The 21,748-nt window shown below is 44.8% G+C and overlaps 1 protein-coding gene across 7 annotated transcripts in view; it reads left to right on the forward strand.

Moving 5' to 3' along the window:
• Window positions 1-21,748, forward strand: part of HECW1 (HECT, C2 and WW domain containing E3 ubiquitin protein ligase 1) — a 408,266-nt gene that overhangs the window by 276,078 nt on the left and 110,440 nt on the right. For 5 of the 7 annotated variants that reach the window (XM_051852912.3, XM_051852913.3, XM_089315663.1 and 2 more), the window contains 5 exons: window positions 1,133-1,302; window positions 9,614-9,756; window positions 12,646-12,746; window positions 14,933-16,297; window positions 21,110-21,211. In XM_051852912.3, coding sequence (XP_051708872.2) covers window positions 1,133-1,302; window positions 9,614-9,756; window positions 12,646-12,746; window positions 14,933-16,297; window positions 21,110-21,211 — 1,881 coding nt within the window. The remainder of the gene's footprint in view (window positions 1-1,132; window positions 1,303-9,613; window positions 9,757-12,645; window positions 12,747-14,932; window positions 16,298-21,109; window positions 21,212-21,748) is intronic. The other 2 variants (XM_089315664.1, XM_089315665.1) reach the window with 1 other exon arrangement.

Raw genomic sequence — 21,748 nt, forward strand, 5'->3', positions numbered from 1 at the left:
GCTGCTGGTTCACTCCCACAAATGGCCACAGCCACGTGACAGAAACCAAGAAACTGGAGCTCCATCTGGGTCTTCCCCATGAGTGGCAAGGACTCTGGAACCTGGGCCGTCTTCTGTGGCACATAACAGGGAGCTGATTCGGAAACCAGTGCTCCAATATGGGATGCCAGCAATACACGCAGAGGTTCCACATGCTGGACCACAACACCTGCTCCCTATGTGACTAATTTTGTTTGAAAAATACTTCAGTGACAGAACAGTTTTAAGAACTATATTTCTTGAAATCATAAATATACTTCCAATGACTTTGAAGCAATTTCCAACTATCTCAGAACAACTATAAACCATCAGACAAATGAGCTTATGTTTGAATCCATTCTCTCTTCCTCCCTCTCTCTCTCCTCCTCTCTCTGTCTTAGGAGAGCACAAAATCATACATTCTAAGATAGCCTCAATTAAATGAACAGTTCTATTGCCAGTCAATCTCTCTGACCACATGATTTCTCAAAGGTCTCCCCTCCAGTATGTACTCTGGACCATGGAGGTCGTATTTCCTTTTACTTCCCTTCATTCTCTATCTTCTTTGCTGTCTTAATTCTCTCCGTTCTCTTTATCACTCCTAATGCTCATTCATTATCCTCTCTCTTTACTCGATGAGGTTCACATTTAATACGAAACTAGAGCCCTTGTTTTCCCTACCTCTCTACCTTGTAGAGGAATTTGACACCTAGAACTGTTAAATTTCCAAAGTTGATTCTCCTTTGTCTGAGCCCACCCCCCTGTCCCAAAGTGGCCCTCATAATCCCTTTGTCTTGATCTGCCTGAGGACACAAGAAACTCAGTCCAATAAGGGCCACTGGTCCCCTCATAAAATATGTAGTGACCAGAATGCCTACTGGACTGGTGTATTGCAAGGATTTCTCACCAAAACCCAATGTAATATAGGCCAGGAAATGCTCCGTCTAGTGAGTCCTGTAGAAATATCAGCCCATGTTTGTAATAATGTGAAAAGTAGTCTAAATATTGAAAAAATGTTCTACTTTTTAATTGACTTTTCTCTTTGGATAAGGCCTGATGTGACCTATAACCTCACTCAACTACATTTTAATCAAAACACCCTTTTGTTTTATAGATTTCCAGGCCATGGGGTTGAAGAAAGGGATGTTTTTCAACCCAGACCCTTACCTGAAGATATCAATTCAGCCCGGGAAGCATAGCATCTTCCCTGCCCTCCCTCACCACGGACAGGAGAGGAGATCCAAGATCGTGGGCAATACCGTGAACCCTGTGTGGCAGGCCGAGGTGAGTGTCATGGACCCTGGAAGGAGGCGTGTGTCGCAGGTGAGAGGACCGACTGGAAGCAGCCATGTGCTTTCCTTTACCCTTACAGAGCCGCAGACTCCGTTGCTCAGTCCGTGGCTCTCTTGGTCTTAGCATATACCCAACCTGGGTTGCAACTCTTGAAATTCTGGATTAAGTCCCTCCAAAGAGCACAAGGAAGCTTGCTATTGCAGCTCCACTTAGTAGGCTCTTCTGATTCGGACCCTGCGCCTGCACGAAGGACACCTTTTCTCTGTCCTCCATGTAAGAGAAGGAAGAGAAGCTCCACAGCTCTTCCCATGCATACGGTTCTAAAGTTTGGCACTGTAAATGTAGCCCTTGAGACCAGTTCCAGAGATTCTAAACCCACCAGGTGCCTGGCACAGGTAAATCAATGAGCTCTGTAGTATCGCTGTTTGGGCTGCATATTACTCAATTTAGATGGAAATGAAGCCTGATTCTTTATCCCATCTTTATTGTTTGCACAGTGCTAGGCAGCTTGCTGAAGTACTGATGAGTTTGTTTTGTCTAATAAAGCCTCTTCTAACCTCTTCCATGTGCCTCCTTTGCCGATCAGAAGTTCAGAGTTTCTTCAACAAAGTTACCTGTCAGGTTTGCCCTCATAGTGACTGAGCTGCTCTTGCAATCATGCAGAATTGTCACAAAGCTTTAGCTTGAGGATAAGACCTACAGACTATATGGTTGTGGTTTGGGGCAGGGAGGCTTCAGACATGAGGTTGGATGCAATATAATCTAGGTGTTATGATGGGCCCTGCGGGATATCCCTCTTGGAGGGATACCCTCATCTCATATCAGAGTGATCGGGATCAAGTCCTGCCTTGGATTTTTACCCAGCTTCCTGCTGGTGCACACTCTGGATTGCAGGAGATAAAGGCTCATGCACCTGGGTTCCTATCACCCAGATGTGAGACTCAGATAGAGTTCTGGACTCTCACTTTTAGCTTGGTCCAGCACCAGCTATTGCAGGTATTTGAGGAATGAAACAATGAATGGCAGATCTCTCCTTTCTATCTCTCCCTTTTATGTCACTCTTCCTTTCAAGCAATAAATCTTATAGATATGAGTATATGTATGTGTGTGTGTGTATGACTTTACAGTCACCTGAACCTGGTTCAAAGCCCAGCTTGACCCAGGAGTAGTTTTGTAAAGTTCAGAAATCATATATTTTCAATCTAAGCCTCATATTATTCTCATGCATCTGTTATGGATGGACATGTACATCCATCCAAGGCACTTGCTTTGGACAAGATTCCTTCCTTTATATTCAGAACAGATCACTTCTGATATAGAACTTCCCTCCCTAAGAAGAAAATATAATTAGATGTTGGAGAGCAAAGCTTTTTCATTGTCTCTTAAATTCCAACACCTACTTTTTTTAAGATTTATTTATTTATTTGAAAGGCAGAGCTACGCTGAGAGAGAAGGAGAAGCAGGGGGCGGGGGGTGGGGGTGTCTTCCACCCGATGGTTCACTCCCTAAATGGCTGTGATGGCTGAAGCTGCACCAATCTGAAGCCAGGAGCCAGGAGCTTCTTTTGGGTCTCCCATGTGGGTGCAGGGGCCCAAGGACTTGGGCCATCTTCCACTGCTTTCCCAGGCCACAACTAAGAGCTGGATCAGAAGCAACACTGACTTCTTGGACTTTATTACCCCCCTCCCAGGAAAAGCTCCCATACAGCATTGAAGTGGACATTAAAGAAATAGAGTTGTACTTAAACTTCCCACTACCTCTAGGTATCAACAGATTCTAAACCACTGACAGTACCACTATCATGAAATAATAGATCTTGAGTTATTTGTCCATTCAGCATTGGCTATTCTCACCCATTTTTCTAGACTCTTTGTGGATTTCCTGGGGATAATACAAAATGCCATAGGAATTTATAGTATGTGAAAGACAAAAGCCTCTCTTTTCTGAAAAGCTTTAGAGCAACCTGTTCAAAGAAATTTGTTTATAAAGAATGTCTATAAAACTCAGTACCATCAGAAATGTTTTGGCCTAAAGCATTTATTAGAATTCACTAGATGTCCACTAGAATCCACTTTATGTTCTGAAATTATTCCTGACTCTTTGATCCCAATGGTTTTGCTCTGACAGGACACTGGCAAACCCTCATTGGTCCTGGGCTCCTGGCTTCCTCTGTTCCACCTAAAGTTCAAGTTATTCTTCTGAATAGAGTCTCATCATGTAGCTCTGGGACCAGGCTCAGAGCGAGGATAGCTGAGTTGTCAAATTAAACAGCTAGTAGCAGTCGGAACTTGGAATTCAGCCAAGGTTTGTGTGGGCAAAACTGTACTTCTAGCCCCTAAATTATATCACAGTCCCCAGTGCCCAGATGTCAAAGGCAAGTTGCTCTGCAATGTGTTCAAGGCCATTTCAGTAGCCCAGTTAGGAATGCATCCAGCGGTAAACCAGGAGAGTCTGCCCAGCTATGATTGTTCTCCCAAATAGCAAGTCTGGAGGGAGGTGATCCAGTCAGTGCAGCTGCTGAGGGAGCCACCAGGGGACACCAGCTCTCTGAATCTGCCTGCTCCACTACTCCCAAGCAGGCAGCTTCATCCTTAAAGTCTTTGGTGTTAAAGTCCCAAGTGCAAAATCCGAACAAGAAGAAAGCAGAAAAGTCTCTCTTGCTTGCTCATGACCTCACCTAGATGGGAAAAGCTAGTGCTTTCCTTTCGTGCCTCTGACGGGCAAGGCAGTGGAGAAGGTGGTTGAACACAGGTGTCGAATAAACCAGTTCATAGCGTCTGATGCTTCCGTCAGCTTCACTCACCACCTTTCACCTCAGACTTTATGCTAAGGCCATTGTCTAGCTGCTGTCCACAGATGCCTTCGTGCATTCTTTGCACATGTTTTGTCTCTGCTTATATCTAAAATGTGCCTCCTGGAGCCAGCGCTGTGGCATAGCAGGTAAAGCTGCTGCCTGCAGTGCCAGCATCCCATATGGGTGCCATTTGAGTCCCTACTGCTCCACTTCAATCCAGCTCTCTGCTGTGGCCTGGGAAAGCAGTAGAAGATGGCCCAAGTCCTTGGGCTCCTATACCCATGTGGGAGACCAGGAAGAAGCTCCTGGCTTCGGATCAGCTCTGTCCATTGTAGCCAATTGGGGAGTAAACCAGTGGATGGAAGGCTTCTCTTTTTCGCTCTGCCTCTCCTTCTCTCTGTGTAACTCTGACTTTCAAATAAATGAATAATCTTTAAAATAAAATGTACCTCCTTAACTAACCCTTCGACCAATTCCCACTCAACTATCGAATCTTGGCTAAAATAGCACTTCACGCATGGGGTCCTCCTTCTCTCCCCAACTCTGGGCCTCAGGAGGAACGTGTTTCCTCATAAAGACTCTACCATAATGTCATGAGGTTGCCTGTTATTTGCATCTCTGTCTTCCCTACACAGCTTTGAACTGCTCAAGGAAAGGAAATCATGTTTAATTCACCTTTCCTGGAATCCATAAATGATAGGTTAGATAGGGCTTACTATGCCAAACAGAATTCTGAACATTTTACATAATCAACTCATTTAATCCTCACAATAACCCTATGATGTGTGCATTATTATTCCTTATTTAAAAGTAAGGAAAACAAGGCACAGAGAAGTTAAGTAATCTTCCCCAGATTATGTGGCTAGTAAATGGCAAAACCAGAACTTGAACTAGTTGGTTTGCCTTCAGAGCCTGTTAGTGGCCAGTTTTGTTTGTGGGTGGTTATAAATGGATTATGGAAGAGTGTCCATGGCTTATAGCAGGTACTCAAAATTATTATGACCAACCCTCCTTCCATTTAAGGAGCACTTGCTGAGAATCTAACTCTGTAATAGAAATAGAAACCACTGGAGGAAACAAAGATGATTACAAGAAGAGTTCTCAATTTAGTGGTAGGAGACAGTACAATGAAATACATGGTCTAATCAATGATGATGAACAAAATGCAACAGAATACAAAGATGAGAACATTGAAAGCCAGATTGAAGATTTCACAGAGTACGTGTTACTAGACTTGGTCTTGGCAGGGAAGAGACCCTCTTCAAGGTAAGGGCGGGCACCCAAGCTGAGGGAACAGAATGTGTAAAGGCACCGCAGTATCCTCCAAACGTGTAGGGTCCATTGGAAAGTGTCAGGTGGTTGGAGCTTGTGTTGTGCAGACAAGTGACCACAACTGGGCTGAGCTTAATCCATCTGTGCATGTCCAGCTTGAATCTTTTATCCTTGACCCATAAAAGCCAATGCTGGCTTCTGGGTTGCACATTGCATCTTGGTGAGAGAGGTAGTGATTCCTTGCTCCTACAGAATTCACTCAGGTATTTATATTTTCATAAGTGTACTTCAAAAAGATTGTGGGCAAATGGAATTAAAGATGTTACTTCGGTACAAAAGATTTTTTAAATCTGTGCATACCTTTTTCATAGTACGTATTTCCATAAACTTTTTGAAGACTGATTGTATGAAAAAAGATTTTCCATGTTTATGACTAACATGCAAGGCATATCCAGTGAAAATCATTGAAGCTGCTTGAACTGAACAATGAAAATACCATGAATGTACAATTTAAATGCTAAAATTAGTTTCTATAGTTAGTGTTGCATTAAAATCTTACTTTTTTTCAAATTTATGTAAATTTGAACTTGAAACACATTTTCTTGCCAATTAATACATGTAAAATCTTAGCAAAATTAAATTTCTATCAGAATTTATAAGTGAGAAGGGAAAATTAAAAGGAAGATATATTAAATGTAATGCAAAAGGAAATAAATAAGAAACTTGCATGTTGATTGATCAATCTTCTTTATTATTACTATGATTACAGACTGTTTTCACCCAGGGAACATTCTCCTTGATTTTCAGGTCTAGCTACTTTCCTGGATGGATATAATGAGCACTTATGAGATTACAGTTACACAGAAAAGTTAAACAGACACAGCAACTGAAGAGATTCAGGTTATATATTCAGCGTGCTCATGTAGAGAGTATATTTAGAGCTATAAATAAAATAAGGAAGTCCTAAAAGCAGGTTTCCAGGAATATCAAGTTGATTGAGCAAATATTCCACTCTAGCCTGAGGTCATGGTGTTTGCTAGCCTCCATCTCATTGTTCTCACCTCTGCCTTCCAAAGCTGAGTGAATTAATCCCCAGGCACACAACATCAGCCTGCACCAGTCTCATCACAAAATTAGAAGATTAGACAGACAAAGCTTTACTCCTGGAGCTTATATTTTAATGTAAGAAAACAAAATGCAAAAATAAATAAGTTAACAATAGAATTTCAACAGGAGACAAATAATAGGAAGAAAATATCACACTGTTCCATGATACACATGACTGAGACGGGCTCCCTTGGAAAGCAGTGATCCCGAATGGCCTTGCTAAGTTACCATCACATGTACTGAGAAGCCAGACATGCCAAGGCCTGGTTAGAGCTGTCTTTCAGATGCAGGACACAGCTAGTCTGCAGGCCTGAGTGCAATGAATGTGCATGGTTAAGCAAGCAGAACTGTTACTGTGCTAGAGCGCGTGAGTGAGGGACTGTAACATGAAGCTGGAGAGAAGCATCTGCCAGCATCTTGGGAACCATAATGAGGGGCTGGATTTTATTCTGCATGTGATAGGAAGCCAATGGTGTATTTTTAGTAGGGAAGCAACATGCTCTGATTAAAATTTTATAAAAACTTTCCTAGCATTGTGTGTGGGAAGGATGATGGAGAATCAAGAATGGAAGGAGTCGCTTTTTGCTTTTGGCTCTGATGGAGCAGCACATGGTACACTTACTCAAAAGCAACTAAGAAGTTGGATAGAATGCAAAACCAAAATGCAATTGTCGGGCAGGCAGCTGGCCTCGCAGTTAAGCCCACATCCACGTCAGAGTACCTGGAACTCAAGTCCTGTCTCTGCTCATGATTCCAGCTTCCTGCTAATGTGGACACTGAGGGGTCCTGGCTCAAGTGGTTGGGTGCCCATCACCCCCTAGGAGACTTAGATTGTGACCTGGCCTTGCCCTGGCTGTTGTGGGCATTTAGGGACTGAATCAGTTCTCTCTCACTTGTGCGCCTGCTCTCTCTTTCTCTGCCACAAATAAACAAAATTTATAAAATAAAAAGCATTTGTGATGATAGAAAAATTTCAAGAGGGCCAACTCTCTGCAGCTGCTTCGTAGAGAGAAGAAGGTGGACATAAAGCAGAAGATCCAAGAGGAGGTTGTTGCAATTTCACAGTCAAGAGACAAAACTTGAAGTTCTAGGTCCTCCAAGTGGGAGGTACCCTAGCAAAGACCTGGGTGCTGCTAGACCCCTGGCCTGGATGCAGTGTAGGATTAGTGCAAACCAGCAGCAAAAATCCTGGCAACAGCTCAGACAGCTCAGTCAGTCCCTAGGTAATTAAAAGAATCTGACGCCAGTGACAACAGGACCAGACCCATGGATGGCTTATTATTATTATTTACCAAGATAAATTTTAAATGCTGTTTAATATCTTTTTCGTCTTAAGGAATGAAATGTAAATAATTAAAAGATAACTTTAAAAAATGCAAATACAAATTTAAGCAAAATCTTCTCTAAAAATCTTTGGGTTAGGGGCCAATGCTATGGTATAGAAGGTTAAGCCTCCACCTGCAGTGTCAGCATGCCATATGGACACTGGTTTGAGTCCTGGCAGCTCCACTTCTGATCCAGCTCCCTACTAATGTGCCTGGGAAAAGCAGCGTGAGACAGCCCAAAGACTTGAGCCCCTGCACCCACATGGGAGTCATGGAGGAAGCTCCTGGTTCCTGGCTTTAGTCTGGCCTAGCCCTGGCTCTTGTGACCATTTGGGGAGTGAACCAGTAAATGGAAGATCTGTGTGTGTGTGTATGCGCGTGTGCGTGCGTGTTTCCATGTCCGTGTATCCTTCTCTCCCTGTAAATTCTGCCTTTCAAATAAATAAATCTTTTCAAAAAATATTTGGGTCAAAAAAGAAATCATGGCAAAACTAGAAAATATTGTGAACTAAAGACAATGAATACATGATATATCTAAACTCATAGGATGTGACTAAATCAGAAAAGAAGGAAGATTTAAATTAGTGACCTGAATGTACATATGAATTAACTACAAAATTCAGTTTTGCAGTACCAAGAATGATTCGTTCTTAGGAGTTAACTAAATCTAATTCTTAATTGAAATTAGAAGTCCCATAAGGAGAATATGGACATCCTTAGTGCTACTGAGCAAATATTTCTGCAGTCCACCTCCCAGCTGGGTTATGCTGGAGGATTGTATTTCCTGATCCATGTGTCTGGCTAGGCCATGGATCTAGTTTTGATGAAAAGTTATGTTTGGAGGCTAATGTGTTTACAAGAGGAAGGCCCTAAGGAACTCTCTCTGCCTCTGTCACTGTGACTAGCAACGTTTGAATGTGTGGCTGCACCATCAGCCCACAATAGGAGTGTGGGCAGGAAATGCAGTTTCGCTATCTTATATCACTGAGATGTGGAAACTGGCTGTTAGTGCTGCCTGCCTTAGCTCATGCTGACTGCTGCCCAGCGTACTTTATCTCTGTAAATAGATATCAGCTAAAGTTGAAAGAGTACAGTCAGGAATTAATGAGAATAAAAGTAAATCATGATATATTTTAGTTGTTCACAGCACTTGATTAAGGTACAGTAATACTGAATGTTAATCAGGACTTCTTCCTCCCATACGGATGGGACAATGCCAATATTTCCCCTCCTTAGTCTTCTACACTCTCACTGTTGGCCAAGCCCACTTCTGGTGGTCACAGTGTTGCTTTAATTGCTGTTGCTTTCATTTTAAAAGTCACATCATATGCTTTTGAACAAATGAAGTAAAATGTAAAAGACTGACTCCTTCGAGTTCAGAGTTTGGAGTGAATACAAAGTATTATCAAACTTTTAATAATCTCTGCCACTATAACCATGAAAAATATATTGTTTGTGTTTGAAAGTGCATGTCTTTAATTATACATGAATTTGTGCCTGTTCTTTCTTTATGACTTCTTTCCTAGTCAATTATAGTGAGGTCTGGATGGCAGTCTTTCTCTTGAATGTGTGATTTTTTATATCTCAAATCTCAGAGAATAACCCTATTTCTGAGCTCAGAGGAAGCATCTCATCATCACCCCTCATGTACTGAATAAACAAGGCTCACAGTCTTGAAATCTAAGACCTTGAAATAAATATATTGCAGCTGCGTGTTTGACAATGTCATCAAGGCAGATGGACGAGGAATTGGGCAGCCCTGGAACTTCTCATTTAATTGATGTGACATATTGTTTCGTTGTAGCAATTCAGTTTTGTGTCCTTGCCCACCGATGTGCTGGAAATTGAGGTGAAGGACAAGTTTGCCAAGAGCCGCCCCATCATCAAGCGTTTCTTGGGAAAGCTGTCAATGCCGGTTCAGAGACTGCTGGAGAGACACGCCATAGGGTAAGCCTGCAGCTGAGAGCTCAGAGTCACCAGGCTTCAGCCAATAAGCTCTGCCCCAGGGAGGCCTGCAAGCTGCAGGGGTGTAATCTCATGGAGCATCCAAGTAAAATGGCTTTCTTATATTCCCTGGCTTCTCCCATTCATTGTGTTGCCTGAGCCGCAACATTCAATTAAACAAACCCTTTCTTTCCCCTTATTTGTGTATCCTGGTTACTTATATAAAAGGACAAAAAATCCTTAGCAGTGTTAAAAGAAGCCTTCAATGAGGCATTTTCTTGTATAGTTGGTTTTACTATGAAGAATGCTACCTCACTCATATGCCTGCCACATGTGTCACATTTAATCAAATGTGACATTTCCATAGGTTGGAATGCTAAGTTATCATAGAAGACACTAGAGTAGAATATCATAGAAGATACAGAATTTACTAAAAATGCTAGATAGTATGGATGAAATTTTGGAAGCAGGAATTTTCATGGAATGACTGATACTATGTTTCTTTCAATTGTATAAAAGAATATACTTCTGTGTTTTTTGCCTTTTACATTTATTTCTACCCATGGTTCTTATTAATGTAAACTAAGACCAGATAAATCCTTATATATGATATGTATTTCCTCATGTAACAACTATACTTGAAAACATTGGGTATAAGTCTGACCATAAGCCTATGGAGCCCCTGGAATGATATCAAAGAAATGAGAAAGATTGTGCAGAATTTGCAAGTGTCTTCATTTGATGTTCTTTGGATTTTCAGAAGAACTTTGGTATCATTAATAGTTAGCATAAGGGCATTTACTTAGAACCCTACAGTCCATGTGAAGTCATGTGCACAAAAGTATGTCATTAACTTCAGCCAAGGAAGTTGACACTCACAGAGCTGCAGCCATTGCCAGACACAGTGGTCACACTTTCCATGTGTGGTTGAATGGATTAAAAAAAATGCATGTAAACTATGTAACAAAGTCACTGGTACATAGCAGGAACTCAAAAGGGAATGGTTTTCCTTATGGTTTTTGTTATTTCATTTTGTCTTCATAATGCACTTGTGATTTAGGCATTGTCACCACTCCTCCACGTGAGACACATGGCTCAGAAATGGTAACTACCTAAACACAAGGGTGTGAGTGACAGAGGCATAGCAAAAGCAAAAGGCACACCTGCCTCTCTCCAAAGCCCAAGGGTGCCCCAAACAGGATCTTCCCAGGATTCCTGAGACTCATTCTCTTGTCTATCCTTAATCATACTTTTCATTTCTATCCTTCTCTTCCCTATTGTCTTCTCTCACGGCTGATAACATCTCTTCCAAATGTTAGGCTAGAGGACAAAAAGAGGGGTGGATTCTATTGGGTTTTATACCCAGCACTGAGCATGCTGCTGCTTAACCTGTGTTAGATATTCAGTTTGCACCTGCTGAACTGAACTCTCTCCTGCTCACTGCAGCCACACAGAGAATCCACCTGCTCTTCCATGCTGAGTATTTTTCATAAGCCAAAGCTGGTGGCTCATTTCTTCTTGTCATTGTCCCCCTCTCCTGCTGTGGAAAGTCTGCCATGTTCCCAAGGGATGGTCTCCCCTACCAGAACAAGATTAGCTGTGATTTTCCTAGTATTCTTGCCCTTGTCAGGGAAAAGGAAAAGAATTGATAGAATGAAATAGAGTTTAATGGCTCTCCACAAAAAGGCAATAGCAAGCCATGGAGGTGTCCTGATGGGATGGTAGACCATCCTCTAGTGGTCACAGGAAGCCAGTCAGTGAAAACAGCCCACCAGTCTTGTTATCCTCCGTCATGGGGCAAGTGCATTTCCATAGCACTGGATGGGCTCTGGAGTGCTGACTGTGATAGTATCCTTTGTTAAACGTGATGTATTTACCTCCAAGGCATGCAATGTCTGGCACTGTCCACTGCTCAAGGCACATTGGAAAAAGTGTGATCAGCAGAGGACATCCATGCCCTTTTAATTTTCTCTGTGCTTTAAAACACAGGGTTTCTGTAAAAAGACCAGGTAGCAAATATTTTAGGCTTTACAGGCCACGTGGTCTCTGTCCAAACTACTCACTTTTGCCATTGTGATATGAAAAGTCACCACAGATACTTCATAAACTAAAAAACAAGGTGGGCCGGCGCCGCGGCTCACTAGGCTAATCCTCCGCCTAGCGGCGCCGGCACACCGGGTTCTAGTCCCGGTCGGGGCGCCGGATTCTGTCCCAGTTGCCCCTCTTCCAGGCCAGCTCTCTGCTGTGGCCAGGGAGTGCAGTGGAGGATGGCCCAGGTGCTTGGGCCCTGCACCCCATGGGAGACCAGGAAAAGCACCTGGTTCCTGGCTCCTGCCATCGGATCAGCGCGGTGCGTCGGCTGCAGCGCGCCGGCCGCGGCAGCCATTGGAGGGTGAACCAACAGCAAAAAGGAAGACCTTTCTCTCTGTCTCTCTCTCTCACTGTCCAGTCTGCCTGTCAAAAAAAAAAAAAAAAAAAAAAAAAAACCAAGGTGGTATTCCAATACAACCTTAATCCATGGGCACTGAAATTTGACTTTGATACAATTTTCCCATGTTACAAATTGTTACTCTTCTCTCATTTTCTCTTCCAACCATTTACAATGTAAAAAGTTCATGGCTATACATAAACAAGAGGTGGACCAGATTTGTAGTGTTGTAGTGCTGACTCCTGCTTTATAATATTCAATAAGGATTTGCTTGCAATTCTGCATGCTTATTGGGCACATGTACTTTCCTGTTTTTACCTTAGGATCCTCTTAGACGTGCAGCACATCTCCTCCTATTTTCAGGACATCCTGGGCTTACACTGTGCACTGATGTAGCAAGCATACTATGTCATCTGCAGGAGGAAAGATATTGACCAGCTCTGTTGGTGCCTATTTCTTTCTAGGGATAGGGTGGTCAGCTACACACTTGGCCGCAGGCTTCCAACAGATCATGTGAGTGGACAGCTGCAGTTCCGATTTGAGATCACTTCCTCCATCCACCCAGGTATTTTCAGCATGAACTTCATGTCTTGTCCTAGGCTAGTGTCATACTACGGTTCTTTTCTCTAAAATACAGTAACCAGAGTTCTTTCCAGATATGTCCTAGGCTTTGTGGTTCTCTATCTTCTCCATTTGAGGCGTAGAAGCCAGAGATCTATTCTGGAAACCAAGTTGCTGTCTCCTTAATTCAGAGGCTCCTCTTCATTCTTGTGGCCCAAAGGTAGAGGGTTAGACAGTGGGATGGGGGTTGACAGGGGAGTCCTGTTGTATCTAACATTTTACTCCCAATACCCATGTAGGAGGTGCTCAGTAGTTGTTTGAGCATTGCACACACGAGGAAATCAATGAATGAATGAGAATCTTTCTACCTAGTAATTAGACGTAACTACCTAGTAGCTGAAAAGTACCATATTATTTAAGAACTGTGATTGTGCAATGGATTTTTATTCTAATATTACCAAGAAAATGAAATATCTAAGAAAATTTCAGAATCATCCAGTGTTCACTTTTTGATGCCAAAATGTATCTCTGAATAAAACTGTTGAGATACCTCCTAATCCCACTTTGGCTGTCTTCCACAACCCTCATACTAAGTGTAGACCATGCTGAGAACTAATAGGTCCTCCTGGGCTACATTTATGCGTCCCTGTTAAATCTAATGAAGTTGTTGAGAACTTAGAGTCTGGAGTTTATCGCTACCCATGCATGAAGTTCCAGTCGCACTGTTCTACACCCAACATGCAACTCAGATTGTAAGAAAACACCTCACCCATCTTACCCTTTCAAGTTTACCCTTTTTCTATATTCTTAGTATAAAACTCACTGTTTCTTCAGTGTAGCCATAGTGACAGGTTTACAGCTAACCAGAGAGGTTGTTTTTCCCCAACTAATAAATTGCACTAGTGCAATTCAAATTGGGAGATGCACATCTGGCAAGGTTCTACTTGGAAGGTCAAGTTAAGCAGACTTCAAGGTTGCCACTCCTTGAATGGCTGCTTACTGTGGAGACCGTGTTTCATTTTTTATTGCCCTAAACTGCAAATACTGGGAACTTTCCAGCTTGAGCTATTGAATGAGTGCAGTTGCTCCCATCTGTCACCCCACCCTTTTCTTCTCTCTAGCTGCCCAAGAACCCGATCTGTCACCATGCAGGACCCAGGCACAGGAGCATCCTGGGCAAGTAGATTAACCTTGACAGGGCTCCTGGAGGAACTATCCATAGCACCACAGCCCTGTCTCTGTCTGTCAAGCCATGTCACAAACCTTGTTGAGCACCTACTAGTGCCCAGAATTGGGGAGGAGTGAGGCTTTGGATATTTTAACCAAAAACTAAATCCTCTTGAACCAGAATTCTGAAATATATCCAAGACTGCAAGCTGTCAGAAACATAAGGAGAAATCATTCTTTACAGAGTTTTTCAGCAGAGATCTGGCAGAGAGAAACCCCGTTCAACCCCTACACCCGATATCCTGATGTGGGAAATCCCTTAGCCGTGGTGAAGTAAGCAGGCATATAGGTTAAAATTGTTAGATTTGTGAACTGGAAGGCCACGCCTTGGCCACACCCCTGTGTGACCTCATGCACCTACCTGATGCCTTTGCCAGCCCCTGAGTGGCCTCATTCCCCTACCTAGCCACACCTGGGTGGGTTAAAAGCCAGGACATGGTGTGGCCCGGCCGGCTCTTCTTCCCTGGCCTCTTGTCAGGAGGAGGCTTGGTGTAGCCCCATGCCTCTAGGGTGCGTGGCCTTCGGGCCATGTGCTCTAGGCTTCCTGGCCCAGATACAGGCCTAGATGCTCTTCCACGTGGCTGGTTCCTGGTGCTCGGTATGAACCCCATATTCACCTCTCTCTCCTAAATAAAGCTCTCACTCTCCTATGCATCTTTCTCACTAAATAAAAGCCTAAAATGTACCATGCTGCCCTGTTTATCTGTGCCAGTATTTAGAATTCTTCACTAAATATTAGGCAAGAACCCTCTAGGGCTTATTAATATTGGGGACTTAGTAATAAGCCCGTGGTGAAATCGTATAGCACCCCAGATTCTGGTAGCACATGTGGCACCCCGGATAGCATTTCTAGGGAACTTTAAGGGGCCACATTTCAGTGTAAATTTTAGGGGGGTCTTCTCCGATTTCAATGGTGCACTGCGCCGGCAGGAAGGGATGATTTGCTTTTCTTCTCGCCCACAGATGATGAGGAGATCTCCATGAGCACGGAGCCTGAGTCGGCGGGGAATCAGGACAGCCCCAGGAGCAACCTGGTGGGAGGCAGTCGTGAGGACCCCACGTGCGAGGCGCCAGAGCCCGGGGACAGCTCCAAGCCAGAGCTGCCCAGTGAGGGGGGCGCGGTCGGGGATGGTTCCGGGAGCCAGAGCCTGGAGCTGGCCGGGCCGGCTGAGGCAGCGGCAGGCACCGCCGAGGCTGGAGAGGGCGGCGCGGTGTCTGTGGGGCCTGAAGGGGTAGGAGAGCCTCTGGCCCCGGGGCAAGAGGACACCCAGCCTGGCCCAAGTGCAGAAGAACTGGCCGAGCGGCTGGACCTGGGGGAGGAGGCTCCTCTGTTGCTGCTGGAAGACGGTGAGGCCCAAGGCAGCCCCGAGCAGCCCGGCGCAGAGGAAGTGGAGACCGAGAGCCAGGCTGGAGGCGGGGAGGAGGAGAAGGGCCCCGAGGAGGAGGTGGAGGAGGCAGAGGAGGAGGAGGGGGACGTGTCCACCCTGCAGCCGGGGGAGGGCAGGCTGCAGCTGCGGGCCTCGGTGAAGAGGAAGAGCAGGCCGTGCTCGCTGCCGGTGTCGGAGCTGGAGACGGTGATCGCGTCAGCGTGCGGGGACCCCGAGACGCCGCGGACCCACTACATCCGCATCCACACCCTGCTGCACAGTCTGCCCGCCGCGCAGGCCGGGGCCGCGGCCGAGGAGGACGACGGCGCCGAGGAGGAGTCCACCCTCAAGGACTCCTCGGAGAAGGATGGGCTCAGCGAGGTGGACACGGTGGCCGCCGACCCGGCCGCCCTGGACGACGACGACGGAGAAGGGCTCGGGGGCGCTGTGCCAGGCACGGGGCGCCCTGGCCCCTCGGGGGACGCGGGCCCGGACGGCGACGCACACCCAAGCACCGGCAGCGAGAGCGACTCGAGCCCGCGGCAGGGCGGCGAGCACAGCTGCGAGGGCTGCGACGCCTCGTGCTGCAGCCCCTCGTGCTACAGCTCCTCGTGCTACAGCACGTCCTGCTACAGCAGCTCCTGCCACAGCGCCTCCTGCTACAGCCCCTCCTGCTACCCCGGCGGCAGCAGGTTCGCCAGCCACACGCGCTTCTCCTCCGTGGACAGCGCCAAGATCTCCGAGAGCACCGTGTTCTCCTCGCAGGACGACGACGAAGAGGAGAACAGCGCCTTCGAGTCGGTGCCGGACTCGGTGCAGAGCCCGGAGCTGGAGCCGGAGTCGGCGAACGGCATCTGCGCCTGGCCGGACGAGCTCTCGGGCACCCCGGGCGGCGGGAACGCAGCGAGAACGGCCGAAGGCCTCGAGTCGCCCGTGGCCGGGCCCAGCCACCGGAGAGAAGGTTAGACCTCAAACCTGAGCAGAGTGAGGCTGGGACCAGCCGGGGGACACAGGGCTCCCCCGCGCGGGTCACAGACACGGGGGCGGGGGGCAGTGTGTCTGCCCCGGGATTGCCGAGGCGATGTGTGCCTGTCTGTCGTCTTCGTGTGCCTGTGTCTCTGTGCATGATAGGCGACACCGCCTGCTGTCCCAGATGCGCACGAGGCAGCCCAGCGATGCGGTGTGAGCGTGCCCTTGTATGTGTGCTACCCCTCTGTTTGACCTCAGCAGGAGGACTGGTTAGTGTACCTTGTCCTTTTGGTCTTAACAGCAACCCAAGCGCCAAGACCAGTATTGAATGGGATAAGCGGGAAATAACCGGCCATCACCGTGAGGTCAATCACATGTAAACGTCCGCCAACTCCCCCACACATGCAATAAATGTTAATGGTAGTTGAAGAGCACAGATTCTTTACCTTTGTTTAGAGTTGAGCCCATGTATGTATGGATACGTAGCCTACACATATTTGTCATGGTTTCTGTCTGCTCAATTCTCCTCCTTGTTGTTGGTTTTGTTTCCTTTGTTGTCTCGTTGTTATTGTTGTTGGCTATTTTTGCTAATGGAAGGAAAGTATACCTTGAATACATAAATCACTTTGTTGCAAATACGATTCTAACCCAATACCTGCCACTTTCAGTTTTTAAAATGTATTCTGTGTTTTAATGAAAGATGGTCCCTCTTGGTCATGCCTGGGGGATCCTATGTCACATTAACTTGCCTTTCTTTATCCAGGACTGAGAACCATCTTCCAGTCAAGTGATCATGAAATTTCGGGGTGGGGGTGGGGTGGATGGAAAGCACTAACATGGAGTAATTCAGTTGTTTCAAAAGGGAAAAACATACTTTGGATGTTTTGCTGTTCCGCTGTTTAAATTAGACTCCAAACAAAAAGTGATGGCTTTCTCTCTAGATTGTAAGCTCATCAAGGGCCAGAATTGTGTCTTCTTTCTGTTTGAATTCTGAGCACCTGCAAATCTTCTGAACAGGAACTAAAGTGAGCATAAAAACTAATTTCAAGTATTCACCAATGCCCAGTACTGCATTTCGGAGGAGAGAGCGAGGGAAGGTGGCAGCATAGGGAAGTTGGTGGAGAAAAAAAAATCATCACAGGAGGAAATAACACCCTGGTGAGGGGCTGGTGGATTCCTTCCTTTAACAAAGACGTTTCCAGTGCCTGCTTTGTTTGAGGCCAGATGCCGTGGGCTGAGCACAGGAGGATGGAGTGGCACCAGAAGCCGCCCCCCCCCCCCCAGTATTGCAATGTAATTGAAAGAAGGAAAGAACAGTCGGAGATTCCCACAAGGGCCACATACAGGAGCTGGGGGGAAGTTTTGGGTGAAAGTGTGGCAAACTTTTTCTATAAGGGACCAGGTAGCAAATATTTTAGGTGTTGCAGGTGAAGAGGCAAAATCAAGGAACTGTCCCCATGCGAAAACTTTTCTTTTTTTTTAACATTTGAAAGTGTAATAACAATTCCTAGCCCAGAGCCCTACAACCTCTGTTTTAGCCCATAGAGTATTTTGGCCCCAATATTGGAAGAAAACCCACACATGAATCATTGAAAATTGGCTTGGCATAAATTTATACACAAGTATACTTAAAAAAAGACGTCATGCTCTTCAGGGATTAACGTTCTGCAGTGGAGTGGGATGGGGGAGGCAGGGCAGTATTTCAGGCCATAGTGGAAGTCTGCGTAGGACACTTTCTCGATGGATTGCTGAATTCCTGAGTTCTGCAGACGGTATACTCAGAAAAGGTGGAGAAGCACCTGTGTGCCCCGCTATGGCAGATATGATGGGAAATAACAGAGACGCCCGAGAGGGACTGTTGGTTTCACGGACACCGGGCACACATGGGCACCTGACTTCACACAACCAGTCATGCTCTCCTCAGTAGGGCCTGACTTGTACTGTGCTCCCTCACTACCAGGTTTCACGAGAGCATTTTCTTAAGGCAAGCAGGGCTTCAACACAGCTGCCTGCAACCACGTGTCTGTTGCTGCCTTGTGCATATGTAGAAGTCACTATTGCTCCCTACCCATGATTTCTAGACTCTTATTTCTTTGGGTATAGAAACTGCATTAGATTAGCCAAGATAGAGTTGTTGCGTGCATACTCACTTAAATGAGTCTGCGGCAGTTTTTGGAGGAGCACCCTTTTAGAACATGGGGCAGTTTAAGTCTGAACTGACAATTGTAGAAGCAGTATTTATGAACTTTCTCCTTATTTTCCTGCCATAAAAACCTCTTTTTTAAGCTCAATTTCAAAGAGCTTTTTTAAAAAAAAAAAAATGCTTCTATGGAAGAATGAGAAGAGCAATGTGGTAGTGTGTGTATTAGTTCAATCCCTGCCTCCGAGGTGGTCGTCCTGGGTTTTTATGCAGTCCTGTCATTTCCTTACCAAGTTACCTCATTGCTCGATTGGTTTGCTCAGGTGCAGAATGGGTACAATTGTAGAATCTGCTCCAAGGGTTATTGGAAGAGTTAAATGAGATGACACCATAAAGTGGGCTGCCTCTCACGAGAGAAAGGGCTCTTCCAGGCAGGTAAACAGAGACCAATATTTGAGGTTGTCTTGCATAAAGCATGCAAAACGATCCTTCAGATTTACAGTTCCTGCACCATGTTATCCAGGGAAAATGTTGCATCAGATGTAAGTCACTTTGCTCGAATTAATATGGTAGGCAGTCCCTATTTTTCTGCAGTTTGCTCATGTTATTTATAAGCAGAAGAGAAGTTCAAGGACCTCATGTGTTTTTGGCTGAGAATACATTTCCTTCTCTGGGGTTCCAGCAGGTCCGAGCACTCGCTTTGTGTCTGATGCAAGGGTAATTATGGGGCGTTGCGGCCTCGTGCAGAGTAGAACCGCTTGCTTTTTTAAGTGCACTCCATCCATTCAGCTGGCTGAAAAGTGTCAGTCACATCATTGCATTTGCTTGGGATTCACAAGCAGCTGGGGTCAGCTCCATTAACCCCTGGCAAACGAGAATATTGTATTTCTACTAGCTTGGAGGAGTAATTAACCCGATTGGTTGAATTAATTACAATGAGGTAAGTTTGCTGTTTTTTTAAGAAACTAAATTCAAATTGAAGCAGCTGATGACATAACAACTGTACTACTGCTTTTCTTTATTTCATCTGTGACACTAAACACACAAGGTATGTGCTTAAAGACAGAACTCATGTTTGAAACAGTAGCCTGTCCACAGTCCGCTGGCCCAAGGACCACCCTCCTTGATCTCCATTGGTGTCCCCAAGGACCCAGAGGTTTTGAGTGACACACTAGAGTGTACACAGGAAACAACATTAAATTTTTATTTATTTTATGTTTTTCACATTTAAAAGGGCCTTTGTTCTTGAATATATCTCTCTTTTTGTTTGCCAGTTAGTCCCAGGAATTAAAATGCAAAATTAAGCCCATCTTACTTCCCTCCTAATTAAATTTTATTCTTGATCAATTCTATGGTACTAGTGTGAGAGGAAGTAGTCATCCTTTCCATGTATGGACATTCTAGGAAATACTCAACCATTGAATATTTGTAAACATCCCACAAATATCTGAACCACTGTCTTTACAGTGTCTCTCTTTTTCAACCCAAAGGGTGATGGAACACTTGCTGTTGGCATTAGCCATGGAGAAAAGAAAAGATCCAAGCTTTGTCCTCTGGCCAATAAGGGATTTTTTGACCAGCATAGTGTGAGGCAGGCAGAAACCAGTATGGAAGCTGTCTTCTGTCTGGCCCTGCTAGTTCTCCAAAGATTAGGAGCAATGGCTTCTGAGTCTGTGACTTAAACAGCAGGTGCTATAGGCCTTCCATCCACATGGCCACTCTACTCACCCCAAAGACATCATGAAACAAAAGCACTTAAAACATGGTGCGGTTCCTTACAAATCTGAACTTACAGCATAGAATCCACATCGATAATAATCTGAGGCATGCATTCTGTGGGTAGCATGTTCACTTCTGCATTTCTCCCTGTCTGCTCTTCCTCTTCCTTCTCTCCTGCTTCTGTGTCTCAAGGTTTCCTGTCTTGGTCTTCCTGCTTTTTATCTGCTTCCTTTGTCTCTTGTCCATTTTGCTATCCAGAGCGCCCTGACTTACTTATCTGGTTCCTCCTCAAAATAATGTGGCACAGCCATAAAGTCCCACAGCACCTTGGTTCCCCACCCGGTCCCTTGACTTTCCTACTCAGGAATTTGCCTTCACCACCCATCAGCTCCTTGATTCCTCTTGGAAAGAAACCATCTGAGAGCTTCATTCTGGAAGAAATTTTTATTTTTTTGAAAAATGGCTTCTTTGCAGCCCTCTGATGAAACCTATCTAAATGGGGTAAAATTTTGCACAAGCCCACTGAGTTTTTATGGGACCTGACAAATGCTACACTTACCCAACCAGGCCTACCTCCTTCACTGGACTAAAGGCAGGCTCTACTAACTTTCTTTTGTGTTCCTTTCTAATGCCACCTTCACTCAAGAAAATTCAGGTGGCTACAGACAGTCTCTGATCCTGCATATTGTTCTGGGGAGCACAGACCGTTTGTCAAGAAGAATTTGGATTTTTTTCTTCGTGTTTTTTTTTTTTTAATGATCCTATCTCTCATAAATTACTGTTTATGTAGCAAACCACACACAAACACACACACACACACACGCACACACATTTCCCACTCTTTGGGTGTTGTTTCCTGAAATAGTTTGTTTTACAATCATGCTTTTTTGATGAAGTTGTCATGGCAATGAATGAACCTGAATGTCTTGACTATCTTGTCCATAGGTGAATGTCCTAGACTCCATAATTCCCAGCCAGTAAGCCAGCTTCCTTCCTTGAGGCCTGAACATCATCACTACCCAACAATTGATGAGCCTCTTCCACCAAGTAAGCTTTAGTTTTAAAATCTATGTCTTACTCTTCCTATGAAGTCTAAACAGGTCAGTATAAATTTGTTATGTCAACATCCAAACTCTTCCCCAACTCTATACCTCACAGAGTTATCAAAAATCAACATGACACCTGTACAAATGGGTGTGGGTTTTTTTTTTTTTTTTTGACTAGTGGTTTCAGTATGTGATCTTGAAGAGACAAATGAACATTTTCAGTGTCCCTCAATTTCTGAAATGGAAACGATTTCTTTACAAGATTTGACTATTCCTGAAAACTCTTCATGACCCTTAGGTCCCAAATATTATATTTAAAACATATATTTAAAGACATAGGATTCTGTTTTTCTCTATGGGATATGTTAAATCATGGGCACCCCTATGTAATTTAAAAAATTCAGCCCTTTGGGCTCATGAACTTGCAGTTGCTTAAATGGGTAATAGCTCCAAATTTCTTTTATAGTTTTTAGGGTTTTCCAGGAAAAATATTCAGGATAAAATACATTATCATCTTCTCCTAGCTACTGTAGTCATA

This window comes from Oryctolagus cuniculus, chromosome 16, assembly GCF_051225735.1.
Source record: "Oryctolagus cuniculus isolate XC-2025 breed Fujian yellow rabbit chromosome 16, ASM5122573v1, whole genome shotgun sequence".
Lineage (NCBI taxonomy): Eukaryota > Metazoa > Chordata > Mammalia > Lagomorpha > Leporidae > Oryctolagus > Oryctolagus cuniculus.